Raw genomic sequence first — 16,906 nt, 5'->3', positions numbered from 1 at the left:
TTGGCATACTTTCACTCCATCGTGCAGCCACTACCGTCACTACCGCCAGAGGTACTACCTCGTTTATGTGAATATTTGCAAAGTTTTGGCCTCTGTGTGCAGTCTTGAGTGTGTGCGTGTGTGTGTTTGTGTGTGGCCTCCAGGCACTTGGCGAGACACAAAAATAATAACTCTGCCTTTGATTGATGCCAAACTGTGATCTTTTAACAAGAAGCTAAACCAATATTAGCTTCAGCGGTTTGTGTGGAGGACGAACGTGGACTAAAAACATCAGTAAGAGAGATGGTCTGATGCCACTTGACCCACTTCTATGAAGCATATTTGTTTCATGTCCACTAAATGCATGCATTGCCTCATTGCGGCCAGCATGATACTGATTGAATTTTTGCACTGTTTATTCTTTTGCAGCCGCATGTGCAGTTTAAAGTACCCATGTTATATTTTTTCCAAGCATTTTAAGTAAGTCTTGGTGGTCCCACAATCTGTCCAAAATCTGGCCTTGATGCTGAACATGGCATTATGTGTGTCTCTCGCTTTAATGCTAATGCGATAGTCACATGCAACAATGTAGCACATTTTAACAGCAGCATCATTAGCCTATTTGATGAAACGAGAAGTCACCGGCTCCATCCAGCAGGCCACTGACTTGCCCGGGTATAAGCTATAAGCTCTACTACAAGCTGAAGGGTAGGGCTGGACGATATACCAATATTTTCAGCATGATATCAAAAACAAGCATATCGTTCATATCAATATCAACTGGATTTGATGCGGAGGTCTCCATGTTTCAAGATGGTGCCACCCAAGTGCAAGCTAGTTACGGCAGCTCTGTATCTTCTGCTGCGTGTTTAGTGCTTTATTTATTACTTTCTTATTGTTTTTTGGCCATACCAACCCCTTAAGCAAGTGTGCAGCTGTGGATGTTTGCTCCATTGTTTACACTCGAGAGCAGCTGTTAGCTTTGAGCACCCCTTTGCTATGCCAAATGACCGGAGAGTCATCATCCACATCTCTGCTGGCTGCATAGTGGGAGTGAACAGTGAAAAAGACGATATAAAGGTTGCTGTTTACCATCGGTCGTCATGGTGAATGTGAGATGGAAGCGCTAACGGCGCTAACTCAGCAACAGAGATCTGAGTTTTGGTCCATATAGCCCAGCCCTACCGAGGGGGGCCAATCACAGCAGAGGGGGCGTGCCCAGAGGTGGGCTGTGGGTGGAATAAATTGAAACAGATGGTTTTGGAAAACCAACAAAACACAGGTGGAATAGGTGCAGATTCTGGAAGATATCAAACATTTTCTGTGCGAGTTATCTTGTGTAGCTGCGCTATAGGGGTCCACAACTCAATACAAAGGGCCGGAAATGAGCATAATGATCTTTAAAGATATGTAGCAAAGCCTGTTTTTTTATGGCAGTGTTGGGCTTTTACAGGCTGGAGGGCCAAACATTACTGTCACGTGTGCCTTATAATTTATTGGCCGACCTACTGTATGTATGCCCTTACATTGAATTCTTCAGTCAATATCGGTAGAAATGAGAATTGTTGTTGTTTTCACATTGATGCAAATAGTCGTGTTTGTTATGTGCTTATGCGTGTTCCCTGTTGCAGCTTGTGTGTGTGTGAGTCAGGGGGGGTTGGGAACTGAAGAGTCAGGTAGCATAGCCTCGACAAGTGTGAATATGTGTGTTAGCCCTTCACTCAAATCTGTCAGCAGACTGACCAAGCTGACAAACTGGAGAGCGGAGCATGAGATTTGTCAGTGGTACACCCCCTCACCCCCCCACCACCTCACCACCAACAAGGTGGCAAGATAGACAGCTACCTTCTCTGCTTCCGAGACGTGCAACCACACATGGATTGCAAATATTTATCTAATCTGTGGTAATCTTTACCAGTTGTGGAGTTTGCCAAACTCCTTCCTTCCGTGTCTTGCAGGCTTCTGCGAAGGCAAAGCAGACAGTTGAAATACTGTGCTGCAGTGCAAAGGCGCTCTATTTACGAGTAATTACCAGCCATCCATCACCCCTAAGATTAGCCCCCTTGTGCCCCTTGTGCCCTTTTTTGCCTCACCCTCGCCCCTTACTTCCCCTCCATCTCCCCCTGCAGACATGCGGTCGCTGCGGCAATTACGCTGAGTGCACCCTGAGCTCCGCGCCATAGCATGCCGGCCGAGGCCCTCGTGTGAACACTGCTGCTGTTGTGACGGCCGCTGCCTGCCTGTGCGCTGTCCCCCTGCGTGGCACGTCAACCCCCACAATGCCACATTCACCCCACCGCCTTAACCCCTGGCGCTGTTTACAGGAAAAGACTGGCAGGCCGCGTTTAAATAGAACGCATTTAGTTTGTCCACCAGCGTGAGGCCAGGGTCAGTTGGCCACCTGACTCCCGCGTCACAGCGGACTGACTTATGTGGCGGTGTGTCACTGCTGTAACAAGAGGTCGCCCATGCCCCCCCCCCCCGGTACAAGAGAAGGGTCATTTCCTCTCAGAAGGTTTACAGTCTGCTCCTTTTGGGCTGCCTCTGCGAGGATGAATAGAAACGGATGTACAAGTGGCAGTGCAAATGTATCAATAGCATATTTCATGGGTTCTCAACCTGGGACCCACTTTTCATACCAAAGCCATCATTTAAAAAAAATATACATAGTCAAGTACTAACGGCACCCTAACCAAGCATTATTCATTCATTCATTTTCTACCGCTTATCCTCACGAGGGTCGCGGGGGTGCTGGAGCCTATCCCAGCTGTCTTCGGGCGAGAGGCAGGGTACACCCTGGACTGGTCGCCAGCCAATCACAAGGCACATATAGACAAACAACCATTCACACTCACATTCATACCTATGGACAATTTAGAGTCGGCAATTAACCTAGCATGTTTTTGGAATGTGGGAGGAAACCGGGGAGAACATGCAAAAAGAGATTGAACTCAGGTCTGTGAGGTCTGCGCGCTAACCACTCGACCGCCGTGCAGCCAACCATGCATTAATTCCATCTATATTGATAATGATGTTTTAACTGCTGTCTCCCTGCCCTAACACTACCCACAGAAGCATTTCCCATATACAAAAGTGCTGTGTGAAAGGCCCTCCCAATGAAGCCATTAAAGCACACTGCATCTGCTCTGTGCATGTTTGTCAGAGCATCTTCTCTCAGTGACGACCTGTCTTTCAGTTGACATCCACATCTTCTCCTCTAATGAGTACAAGAGAGTTGCCTTCTCCTTTTTTTTCTTTACTAATGACTACACTTTCAACTTTGCTGAGTATATTGCAGCAGAGTGGAGTGAAAGTTGCAGTTGCAAGATGCTTACTTACAAAGATAGGCGATAGGCGTTCTTTCTGCAAATGAGCTTTTTACACCTGGCCCCCCGTTTCATTAGAGCGTTGTCTGCTTGTGTGGATCGCCGTCAATGACGTAGGTGTTTGATAAGTGTGTGAGAGTGTGTGAAAGTGGGGTGCTGGAGTTCTGATCACTATTAGTTTCCTTGGCATACCGTTATTAAGCCTTAATCATTTCCCTCCCAAAAAAAATCGTATTCATTCCGATTCAGCTTGCCTTTTTATATAGGTCTTTTTATACAAATTAAGTTACTTTAATTAGATTGATTTTTAATTTACCAACTGCTCTAATAGGCAGACTCTTAATTGTGCCTCCATATTAGACTGCTGACAAAACCCCAAAGAGTGGAAGATGGGGTACATTGTGGTCATCTGTGACTGTGCTTTTCCTCTTTGGTTGACCACACAAAGCTGGTTAGCCTCCAATTTGTACAAATACTGAATGGACATCAGAATAATATGTTACTGGTGCAAACTGTTGCGGTCATAAAACATACATGAACTGTATGGGACATTTTAAAGTAAGATTTTAGCTTTTTAACTGTCACAGTTATGTACTTACTATAAGTAAATGTAAGTACTATGTAAGTAAAAAAAATTATGTACCGTATTTTCTATACTAAAGGCTCTTACTTGTTTCACACACTTTGAACTCTGCGACTTCAACAATGATGCAAATCATTTGTGGCTAAAAGAAGTACACTTCCGATGATGTTTAGAGTGCTAAAACAGAAAGTGGTGCATTTGGGTAGCTGTAGTGCAAGGCAATATCACATGTTTTCAAGTGTTATGCAGCAATCCTGTTTTGATCTGATAAACCTTACGTAGCTTTGATCAAGTGTAGAATTACTACATCTTCTGGTTGGACTGTGGTAGTTGTTGAAGTCCGATGAAAAGCAGATCACATCTCACCAGAGCTAACTTTTTTCCCCCACGTTAAATTTGCTACAGCTTACATATATTAAGGTGCATCAATAGTCTGGAATTTACGCTACAATAAAACACTTAAGTGATGTTGTATCTCACTTGTGCGGCATGCTTAAGTGAAAGAAGAAGTGAACCACTACTCACAATAAAAATAACAAAACACACGTTAACTATTTATGGAGGTTCTATGTGACGTCAATGAACTAATTGTTTGTCTCTACAGGTCTAGTGTGCATGAAGTCAAGCACGTCAGTGGTGGAACTTGTCATGCTGCTTTGTTCTCAAGTAAGTCCCCCCCCCTGTTTCTGTGTCTGTTAAGGAAAAACGTATGTCCACCTTTGCTGCTGCTGCTTATCTTATCATTGTGTTGTTTATGTAAAAAGTTCCTGCTGCTGACAACCGGCAGCAGCAGCAGCTTTCTCGCCTCACCTCGTCCTCCCCCTCGAGGAACCACCTCATGCGAGCGCGTCGGTGACTGATTACCTCAGAGACGACTGGCCAAGGCTCTTGTTAAGCCCTTGTTTTAAGCGAGGTCAGAGCCCTGATGTAGCAGTCAGAAGGGGAGATATTTAACATACCTTGTGTCAGCCCATCAGTCTTGCATCGGGAGGCCATAAGGAAGCCATTACTTGGTGCCGCTCTTTGGATCCAGACACGAGACGGTGGATTGTCGCTCTGTGGTATCTGCAGTGCCAAAGTCCTCTCCAGCTGGGCGCTCTGCCTCTGTTGTTTGGGGGCCGTTATTTGCACACTCTTTTCCAAATGGACAGTCTGTGTTGAGTTATTGAAAGCGCTCCTTTCTTAGGCTTTGCTGCGGGACTTTTGGAATTATTGCCCATGAGAGCATCAACATGCTGTTAGGGGAACCGGGTCCAACCCCCTACCTCCTCGTTCCTGAGATAGCATTACCGTGGCTCAAGAGGTTTCTGCCATTAGAGGCTCTTGGGATGAAACTTAGGCTGCGATATCGATCAAACGACAAAGTCCTTGATGCTGAACCTGAGAGCTTCTCGTCCTTCACCAGCCTCTCACCCAGAGACGGACTACTTCTCTGTTTGCTAACAATAATAGCAACAAATATGTTTTCTTGACTTGATTTGATGGAATAAGTCCTCAAATGGTTACTTTTCAAGTTGTGGTTTTTCACAACATCATGAAGGAAAAATGGACACTTTCAAAAAGCCTTCCCAAAGAGTAGAACCTGCACATGTCCAATTTCCTCATCCTGTTGGTGTCATCTGCATGTGTCCCAATACTTTTGCCCAGATGTTGCAAGTATATTAAACTGACTTTGCAGAACCCAGCGTACAAAATGCCAACTTCCAACAAATCTTCCTTGCAGTAATGCTTTAGGACAGCCAGGAGGTCACTCAGCTGACCTTTAACCCCACTGTGTTTTGTGACTTGTCAGATTTATGCATAATTGTGTGCTAATGATCCGCCTTTTCTTATTTATGCATGCTAATGGCAACAATCATGGTGCGCCTCGTCCAGGCTGCAGACACAGAGCGTCTCGCCTTTCCTCGGCGTGACCAGCTAAAGGAGAAGGTCAAGCGGCTCTGTTTCTTGTAACAGTTTTAAATATGGACAGCGGGGGGGGGGGGGGGGGTTGACGGGAGCGGGAAGAAGTGGAGCCAGTGGAGATTTAGTGATGGAAGGTCTCCAGATGTGGAGAATATCGCTGAGCAGATAAAAGCAAAGGCTCCATGTGCACTGACAGGTCGGATTCAAACGGCCCAAATACTTGATACTCAGTGAGATGAAAGACCAAAACTGTTGTCAAAAATTGGAGCTATGGAATTTGAGGTCAACAACTGTAATGTCGCTGACAGTATAAATGCACATTTCTTGCAAAGAATAAGGCATTCCCTGCGTCCAATGTTGCCCAACATGTTGCGTCACTCTTTGGCCACTTGACCAGCTCTTGAGTTCAGTTGCATCACATCCACTACATTTCATCAATATCCATATGGTTTTGGTTCAGTTAGATAACCACAATGTTTGAAACGGCTCTCTGATGCAATGCAGGTTTATCGCTATAAACAGAGGAACCCATTCCTTGATGCGTGTTGACTTTCAAAAACTGTCCCCATTGGGAATTAAGTGAAATGAGCCCATCCTTTTTCTACGCCGCTTATCCTCATTGGAGCCTATCCCAGCTGACTTTGGGCGAGCAGCGGGGTACACTCTGGACTGGTGGCCAGCCAATCACAGGGCACATATAGACAAACAACCATTCACACTCACATTCATACCTATGGACAATTTGGAATCCCTAGATAGATAGATAGATAGATAGACTTTCTTTATTGTCATTGCACAACAACACAGCAGTGAAATTGCTAACGAAATGTCGTTACCTGGCTCCCGTATAATAATAACTAAATAAATAATAATGTGGAGAATAAATAGATGACATCAAATATGAACAATGTACAGCGTAATTTAAGTAATTTGTACAAATAATTTAAATTCTAACTACATTTTGCATTGTTACTATATAAATAATTCCTTTTGTATCAAAGGTTGTGTGTCAAATCAAAAGAGAAGAGAAGAGTAAAACTAGACCGATAGAGTTACCCAGCCATGTCCATGAACTCTGTCCATTTACTTCAGAGCTTTACATGAAGATTTACTGATGTGATGATGCGTGTGTCTCCCCTTCAGCTGTCACTTGCTACACTACCAAAATCCAAGATAGCAAACATGAACGTGTCACGCTTCAAAAGTGTCGCACCTACCTTCCATTGCTGTATTTATTTTTGTCACGTGAGCGCCTGAGCTGTGCATGATCCTTGTCCAGATCCAGAACAGCTTATTTTACAGGCTGACACCGAGGAAGGGAAAGGAAGAGGAGGAAAGGAGATGGCTTGTGTAAGGAGGTGGGGAGAGGCGGGGGGGGGGGGGTCATAAGGAACATTTGGAGACCAGATGCTCAGCAGTTTGTTTGCACTGTATCTTGTTATTAACATATCCACGGGTCACAGTGAGCAGTCCTGCGTGCATCGCTATGTGTCAGGTAGGACAACGTGAACCAAAAACTGCAAAAATGCTCTGACAAATGCTGCAGGCTTTTAAAATACTTGTGAGAGCCGTGTGCATATAACCGTAGACCAGGGCTAGCCAAAGTGTGTCTCTGGGTCATTTTGGACTCACCTTTGACTGGCCTCAGCATATTGTAAAAATAAAATGAAGTAAATAATGATTAAATTATTACTCTAATTTGCTGTGTCACATATAACACAGGACTATGATGTTGTTTATCTTTAAAATGTACTAAAGTGACAGACTGAATCCTTCATTTGTTCCGTATGCTGCCCTCGTTGAAAAACCTTTGGACACTACAACTGTATGCTTTCAGGCAAACCTCATATTTGACGTTATTCAGCTCACTCACTTCAGTTTTTCCCTCCATTTGCACCTCAGTGAGGGTACACGAAGAGCCCACTTTCCCACAATGTCGAGGGGCGCACTCTCAAACGTCTTTTTAATCATTTCCAGAGCATGTTGTGAGACATGCTCTGAGAGCAAATGGCAAGGCAAGCAGGGCAGACCCCAGGCTCGGATCCCTTCCAGGCTCACTAATCTATCACTGCAAAGGCCAGAGGATATGGCAGTATTTAAGTGAGAGGATATAGTTTCATCCCGCAATTACATCTCTGCAGTATTTACAGATCTTTTCACAAAGCAAGACTGGGCAATCACATGTGGTGGACGGCTTTTTACTTTGCCACCATTGTGCCATAACCACTATATACAGTACATATTTATATACACCAAATTAGTTGAAATATGCAATTCCAATGGTAACGTGATCTTGGCAACTCATTTCTGACATGCTAAATTGTTGCAAAGGCTATCACCAGATTAACATTGTTTTCTTTTCAGGAATGGCAAAATTCCATACAGAAGAACGCCGGCTTGGCCTTCATTGAGCTCATCAACGAAGGAAGGTGTGCAATCAATGAGCTACATTGACTTTTTAATATTGATGTAGAGCAAAGCATCCTTATTTATACACAGAACATTATGTTGTAGGGCAAGGCAAGAACAATTAACTAGATTAATACTGTAAATGCTCTAATTATAGCTGGGGTGTTTATGTATCTAAACCGCAAAGTGGAGGGGGCATTATTTGAAATTTAGCGATAATTGGATAGAGGTTATTCTTTTGAAAAGTAATTATTGTAACCAGTATGATAAATAAACAAATCTTTTTCTTTTTGAGCTGACACAAATAAACAAAACATTTTTGTGTCAGTGTGAGAGGTCGCACTCGCTCACATTTTGAATTTCCTCAACGTTTGCGGGCGAGTTTAAGAGCTAATATGCTAATAAAGAAAAATGGTAATATAAAAATATGCTTGCTGACTGTATTGTTTTAAATAATAGCCCATAGTTTAGAAATGTATATAATGTACATAAAATTGGATGTCATTATCGTTGTAGTTGCACGCCGAATCGTTTAACACAAAGAGATTTCCCCGACTTATTATAGATAAAAAAATATTTCTATCTGTGATTAAATGTGATTAATTCCGAGTTAACTATGGACAAATTGTGATGAAATATTTTAATCGATTGACAGCCCTAGTATTTACGTATGTACATGTATGTGTATATGCAGTATATACATACTATGTGTACATATACATACTGTATATATCATGTGCATCTGTAGCTCCCTTTGAACATATGGTAATTTATCAGTAAATATATTACACAACACAATAGTAACAGAACTGATGTTGTCATAGTGCTACTGAGCAAATTTCTCAGCAGATGAGTGTTACAGCAAGTGTAACTGAGTTTCCCACAAACAGGGGAGTAGTGCAAGCAAATTTTTAAAGCACACGCAGAGGTCGATAAAGCTGGTGGATGTTTAACAGTAACGATGCATTGCAATCAACTACTGTAATCGTTTAATAATAGCCTACATAGTTTCTATAGCCACAGTTGTAAATGGAAGTAGCCTATTTTATGACCCAACGCTAATTGCAGGCCCCAGGCGGTTATATGCCTTTAATACATGGTACTTGGTTGTTAATTGAACCATTACAGTAGATAAATGAATAATGTGATGATTGTAAGGTAGACTAGTGCGAAAATGGAGTGACACGATTGATTATTATGTACGTGTGGTTCATTTCTATTGAGTCCACAGCTAACCTTGAACTAACTAACCTAAACAGTGTTGTGATGAATCTAAATAAGATTGTGTATAAAACTAGAATATTCCATTGCACACTCACAAATTCCTCATGATCCGCCCATCGTGCTCTCCTCCTTCCCCACTGCTCTGTGGGTGTGGCCAGACTCAGGGTTTTCTGTTGAGTAGATCAGGGAAGGCTCAGGCTCCTTGCCCATCTGCTGACCCATCTGGTCCGGCTCGGCCTTTGGGCAGCCCAGTCAGGCTTCTCTCAGTGCCCCGGTTGGCACTGGAACAAAGAGTTGCATTCAGTGGCGGTGCACAGCGCTGTCCAAGGTGCTGCGAACACATGATCCATTTCTCATTGTCTCACTTGGCCTGTACACAGCTGCCGTGCTAACGCTAGATAGTATATAAACACTTAAGCAATCCCCTATGTTAGCAGTAGTAGGTGTAGCAGGTGTTTATTCGAGCACAGCCGATTCCCAATAGTCGTTCTTAATTTAGTAGTTCTTAACATAATTAATGTTTTGCAACATATACAACAGAGACATGACCGGACTGACTGATATATTAACTTAAATTGTAAACTTGTAAATAATCAATAAGGCAAATATGAATGTACACATATGTTTTATTAGTTGTTACCACTATTCAGCCCCTCAAATAACGTAACATAAGACTTCACTTTTTGTACAATGACCTATGATATTCTCACCAGTGATGTTGACTCTAGGAACAGTGCAGCTCAGCTGTCTTACATACTGATTAAAGTCTTTTATTGTAGTGTAGTCTTATTAGTTCCCGGGACAGTAGGCAGACTGCAGGCAGTATCATGCACTGGAGAGGAACCACGGCTGCTTTAATTAAAACAAAGCGGGTCTAATGATGTGTAAAATGGCATGCAGCCTTCGCACAATAACCCGGGTGTTTTCAATGATTAAAGGTAGTGGGATCAAAATGGGAATGTGGGCGGATTTGCGCGTAAACTCGTCCGGGGCCAGACATGTCAGCGGGGCCTGCTGGCCTGACGCCGCAGTCAGTGGAAGGCAGTGATCTGTCAATCAGGGGCGTGAAGACAAGCTTCGGCGCACTAATGGAGCTACTCTCCCCTCCTTTAACGCTGCAGCTACCAAGTCGTGAACCCTATGCCACACCCGGCCTCTAATACTTCTTTAATGCACTGCTCTCTCTGTAGGTTACTGTGTCACGCCATGAAGGACCACATAGTCCGGGTGGCCAACGAGGCCGAGTTCATCCTGAATAGACAGAGAGCTGAAGACGTCCACAAACATGCTGAATTTGAGGTACACACTGTAAAGATGGACAATTTACACACGATACGGTGTATGATTCTGGACTCTTTCCCAGCATCTTGAGCATCAGTAACGTTGCATGCATTTTCTCCATGTGTTTGGTTTCAATAACTTAATAACTTATTTTTAAGTTTTTATATCAAGTTTGATATAAAATGAAAAAGCAACCAATCTCATAATTATTAATTTCTTTACTTTATTCATTCATTCATTTTCTACCGCTTATCCTCACGAGGGAAGTGGGGGTTGCTGGAGCCTATCCCAGCTGTCTTTGAGTGAGAAGCGGGGTACACCCTGGACTGGTCACCAGCCAATCACGGGGCACATATAGACAAACAACCATTCACACTCACATTCATACCTACCTCATACCTATTTGGAGTCGCCAATTAACCTAGTACCTGGGAGGAAAACGGGAGGAAACCGGAGTACCTGGAGAAAACCCACGCATGCACGGAGAGACAAACTCCACACAGAGATGGCCGAGGGTGGGATTGAACTCAGGTCTCCTAGCTGTGAGGTCTGCGCGCTAACCACTCGACCGCCGTGCAGCCCCTCTTTACTTTATTTTTCATCTAATTTCCAACTCGAACAAATCAAGAAAATAGGATGAAATAAAGATTACATAGATTAGTTAGATACACTGAATAGCAAATAATAGCAATAAAACGACAATCATGGCAGTAATTACAATAATAATTAAGAAAGGAACAAGTTAAAACATTTTACTTCAACATGCTATCATGCTATATAACATGCAGACCACACAACTAGGAGACCCGGGTTTGATACCCCCCTCGGGCATCACTGTACTGTCTGAAAAGGAGTAGGAAGAATATATGCCCTTCTCCGATCATAGATACACAACTAATGTAATTTTTGGTAGCCAGTACATCAACAATATCTGTTTTCATTTAGAATACTGTCAGAAAGAAAACAAAAAAGAAATCATCATGTTTGTGAATATTCATATTCCTGTTTTTTTTTCCTCTCTGAAGCTAAAAGAGTGAAAACCACAAAAACGTTAGCATGTGTCTTCAAACCACAGAGGGTTGAATATTTTGCACACACACACACACACACACAACACACACAGTGTCACTTCTGTTAGCAGCTTGTACACATCGAGAGTGATGAGTTTCTTATCTGAGAACAGCAGCCATCCTCAAACAGCTGCTTGATTTACAGTTGCAGAGGATCCTTGACCTGCTAGATAAACTGGAGGAGACGCCTAGATGTGCAATGTCAGAAGAAGAGCGGAGGTGGGGGGGCGGAGTGTACCTGGCCCCATCCGTTCTGTCTGCCAACTCCAGACAGCCTCCACTTTATTATCCCCCTCCATACCACTCAAAGATTGAAGATCCAGGATGCAGATAAGACATTTTTACAATTAAGGCGGTGTCAAGGCGACGCGTCATATGCTTGAAAGTGATATTTGTCACAGCATCACGTGGTAACGCGCACAGATTGAGTTACCTGCTTCATGAGGAATATGTTGAAGTATGATATCTGACAGATTTCAGAATTGACGCAGGAAATTCAATTAGCTCCCAGCTTCTGTTAGCAAATTAGATTTTGAATATTAGCTTGCGTTCCTCCCCCCACCGAACCCCCGGGTGGCTTTGTAAGACAATCTGATTTCAGCAGCAAAGATATGGAGTCTGTCTGCATTACTTTTTATCCACATGAAACATGATAGATACTGTAGATTGGGAGGCTTGCGATAATTGTATGGTTTAGTTTATTTCAAAAATGCTTAAGAAGGTGCATTAAGGAACATTGCATGTTTACACCTGCGCATTCCAGGAAGGAGCTTATGTAATCCTTTGTCAGTTTGTGGACCGTTCATCCCAAATAGAAAGAGAGCCGAATACGTCCACAAACATGCTGAATTTGAGGTACAGGCTGTAAAGATGGTTGCACGGTGTACGAGTGGTTAGCATATAGACCGCACAGTCAGGAGATCAGGAAGACCTGAGTTCGATTCTCCACTTGGGCATGTCTGTGTGGAGTTTGCATGTTCTCCCTGTGCGTGTGTTTCCTCACACATTCCAAAAGTATGCATGGGTATGAATGTGAGTGCGAACGATTATGTGCCCTGCGAGCCAGGGTGTACCCCGCCTCTCGCCCGAAAGACAGCTGGGATAGGCTCCAGCATACCCGTGACCCGAGTGAGGATAAGTGGTATAGAGGATGGATGTATAGAGGATACAATTTAAACACAATACTGTGTATGATTCTGGATTATTTCCCAGCATCGTGAGCATCAGACGTTGCACATAAACAATTGTGTTATCTTTAACAAAAAGTGAGGAATAGATCATTTGGAATTAGTGTGACCAGAAAAAACACAGAGGTCTCACAAGATATGCTGAAATGATGGATGGGTACTAAATAATCTCAAACAATCACAATTATAAAATGTAACAGTCCAGTTTTACAGTCAGTCACATTTTAACGTTTGTGTAAAAATGAATTACCACTCTTAATAGGAGGGTAGAATTGAATAAGTTTTGCTTCTCCCTACTCCTTTTTGCACATGCAGAATTGTGAATTGTGTAATGTGCCCATCCCAGCTGACTTCGGGCAAGAGTCGCCAATTCTCCTAGCATGTTTTTGGAATGTGGGAAGAAATGCACTCACAGGGAGAACATGCAAACTCCACACAGAGATGGCCGAGGGTGGAATCGAACTTGAGTCTCCTAGTTGGGTGGCCTGCACGCTGTGCCCTGCATTAATATTAAAGCGTTACAAAGCAACAAAACTATCAATCAAAATGTTGAAGGGGCAATGCAACAATGCGTGACTCATTTTTAACATTGAAAATTGTCAGAAGTGTAAAACAAAGTTAACCAGAGTTTATCATAAAACTTTAAAGCTAAACTTTAAATGTGAGTCTTATACTTCACAATAAGTCACAAAAAATATACAATATACACTGAAGCTAATCATTTGAGGCACGCTGAACTGAGGTTTGCCGCTGTACCCAAAATGAATGAAAATAGCCCATATATTCTTTCCAATACAGTACAATTGAATTGCGACGTGATGTGTAGCGCTCTTCCATCCTTGACAGGTGATGGTCCTTGTGGCTCTATTAAAGTATTTTCCTTTCTCGTGTAATAGCCACGTCCACGCCGCCTAGCAGGGAGCCTCATCTCTCCTCGCTCAGGGAATGGACTGCCTTCACACGCCTGCCGTGATTTACTGCGCTCCTCCAAGGGAGCCAGCATATATCTCTTGGCTGTCTGCTAATATCGCCATGCACTCAAGTGTGTTGACTGAAGCCGGGACATTCGTCAGTGTGACAAATGTTCCATTAGAGGATGTGTATCGTGCAATCTTTGTTGTTTCTTCTGTCCGGCGTCACTTTTTGCAGTGCATATTGTGATGTTTTATAATAAAAAAAACCTCTAAATTGATAATATTTATTTTGTGTAATTCAATCAGTCCAACTGTGGCCATTACGCCGCTGAGAGGAAAGAAGAAGAGAATATGTGCGACCACCTGATCAGCGCCGCCAAACACAGAGACCATGTGACAGCCAATCAGCTGAAGCAGAAGATCGTCAACATCCTCACCAACAAACATGGCGCCTGGGGGATGCTGGGCCAGAGGTGAGCCCACTCGTCCACCGCTCACCATCCCGCTTATACCTAGCTTCAAGTTGAAGCTAAAAACTCAGTGATGGGATGAAGCCGCTAGTTAATGTCATTTTCCCACAATCCAAGAGGGTCAACGTTGAGGTCAGCAAATGCAATTACATTGTGGGGTAGCCTTATCCCCACAGGGATGCCTGATTGGCCGCTCATACACCGCTTTGGCGTGGGGGGGGGTGCAAATGTTTCTACTGGCCACCGCTGTCCAGGCATTCATTGACCTGCTCAGCAACACACACCAACACCTGGTGGTAGTTTCAGACTTGACCCCCCCACCCCCATCCCACCCCACCCCCATGGGTCCTGTTAAAATAAGCGCTAGATCCACTTCTCTGCCTCCGGGTAGCAGAGGGGAAAGATCAAGGAAAGACGGTCCTTTTTGGACAAACTGATTTATCGTGATGTTATTAGTGCAGCCCGTCTTCATTTTTCATAGATTATGTTGCAAAAGCATTCACCATCTTTTTTGCAGTCCGTGTACATGGATTTTGCAGCATGCATTCAGAATTTGGATGGCCAATGGAGATGCCTTCTTGTTTTGGAATAGGCAATTTCTTTTGTGTGTGCATTAATGAATTTTGTAGATCTGCGCTCTTGTGGCTACCCTGTACATGCAATGTGCAATCATTGATCAACAATCTCTGTCTTACAAGTGTAAAAATAGCTTTTGTTGTAAAATATGGCAAATGACATTTATTTAATATGTGTAAAAGCAAGTTAGTCTCCGAACAGCACAGTGCTCGTGCAGCACTTTAGCCTATCATCCACAACCCTTATGTGAGACTTAAACGCCACATTTAGCCAATTTCTCTCTTATGTGAATTCTAAAGATATAGAAACAGCTAAAAAGAGGTGGCTCACTAATACATGTTATGGGACACACCTATAAAGCCGGCTATTAAAAGACCTCCAAAATCCTCCAACAAGGTTGTATAGTTTTATATACATGCACTGACTATGTAGTAACATTCATGACAACATGTAATACTCACAGTATGTGGCCGTGCATTACCAGAACTTCCTTCTTGGACACATTGATTTCTCATAGCAACATAGAAAAGAATGCTACACCTAGCGTTAACTTTTCCAAAAACAAAAACTCGGCACTACAGCTCCAATATGTAGCGTTACCTTTGGGTAGTAGACCATTGCGTTCTGAGTGCAGTACGCTGTAAGCAAGTTTGTGGTGACACTAATTGCCAGCCAGCTAGTTGTTAGCTGGAGTTCTGTGACATAAATATGTTAACAAAAATAATAAAACAGTGTCGCTGCAGCTTGGTTAGTATGCAGGTAAAATGATGTCAACGGAGCGTTTATTTAGGTATATTTAGGCAAAATAGCTTTTTATATAATTGGAATGCACTAAAAAGAGAGAAAGCTGTGTTGACATCTCATATAAGGTTTATAGATGATGGACAAAATTCCCACAAAAATGCAGTTTTCCTTTAAGTTCATTCAGTTGTAGTGTTTAAGTGTAATGCAATTGGATGCAATAAAAGATCATCACTTTACAACACAAGAAACAAAGAACACAATCCTGGTCTACTGACCTCTAGTTTTTGTCCATCCTGTCTGTTATTATAATAAGTAGCTTTAATAATTAGTACAGATGCATGTGCATACTTTTCTATATTCTACTAATCAGAAGCATTGTTTTGACTTTACAAGATATGTTTATTATGGCTGCAAACATTTGCATGAACCTTCCGTAGGAGCAGTCGGGGCAGGGCTCGCGTTCAAATATTTATGGAGCTTCTCTCTCTCCGTCTTTTTCTCTCTGATGCCAAGCATTTGCGTCGAATTGAAAAAAGCCAATGGTGCATGGTTGCGTTGTAAATGACACCGCAAAAGTCGCAACAAATTCAAATTTAATGGCAACCTGCTGTTGAAGAAAAATGACGCAATATGAAACCCCCCTCCCATCCACGCATCGGAGCTCGCGGCGACGTCGCAGCTCAGTCTTATTCAATGCTACATTAACTTTCCCATTTATGCTGCTCTTGTAAAATAGAAAGCCCTCCAGCATGTTGAAGTGGATGGTTGCTGTGTGTGTGTGTGTGTGTGTGATTGTGTGTGTGTGTGTGGGAGGGGCGGCGGGAAGGCTTAGCTGTAAATGTTTATTTTCACCCTAATGCACTGATATTCCTGATCCCTTTCACTCTTAAGTACTTCCCCGGGATATTTATCATTTCTCCTGGATGGATTGTAAACAAAGCAACTCTTAGGCAAAGCAATTTTTGTGTGTATTGATCGTTACACTCCAGCATCACAAACATCTGCAGGTTATCTCAGTATAAAAAATAAAGCAAATGTTGTCACGTCACATAAAACAAGCTGGCTTTGTACTGCTGTGTAGTCATGTGAGCCCAGTGAAGACTAAGCAGATCTGGCCTTTCCGTGCCGCGTTAGATGACGCTATATGGCTCCTCCATGATGAATGTCCCCTCAGTATAGAGTCGGCATAGGAAAATCAATACCCCTCAAATTGAAACAGTATAGGCTTGTATTGATCT

General features: G+C 43.0%; 1 protein-coding gene across 5 annotated transcripts in view; it reads left to right on the top strand.

The window, feature by feature from the left end:
* LOC131134774 (neurobeachin-like) overlaps positions 1-16,906 on the top strand; it is a 189,247-nt gene that overhangs the window by 76,302 nt on the left and 96,039 nt on the right. For all 5 annotated transcript variants that reach the window (XM_058080375.1, XM_058080378.1, XM_058080376.1 and 2 more), the window contains 4 exons: positions 4,493-4,554; positions 8,158-8,222; positions 10,617-10,725; positions 14,185-14,351. In XM_058080375.1, coding sequence (XP_057936358.1) covers positions 4,493-4,554; positions 8,158-8,222; positions 10,617-10,725; positions 14,185-14,351 — 403 coding nt within the window. The remainder of the gene's footprint in view (positions 1-4,492; positions 4,555-8,157; positions 8,223-10,616; positions 10,726-14,184; positions 14,352-16,906) is intronic.

This window comes from Doryrhamphus excisus, chromosome 8 (assembly GCF_030265055.1).
Source record: "Doryrhamphus excisus isolate RoL2022-K1 chromosome 8, RoL_Dexc_1.0, whole genome shotgun sequence".
Classification (NCBI taxonomy): Eukaryota; Metazoa; Chordata; class Actinopteri; order Syngnathiformes; family Syngnathidae; genus Doryrhamphus; species Doryrhamphus excisus.
The sequence above is the reverse complement of the archived record's forward strand: the minus strand, read 5'-3'. Positions and strand labels throughout refer to the sequence as shown.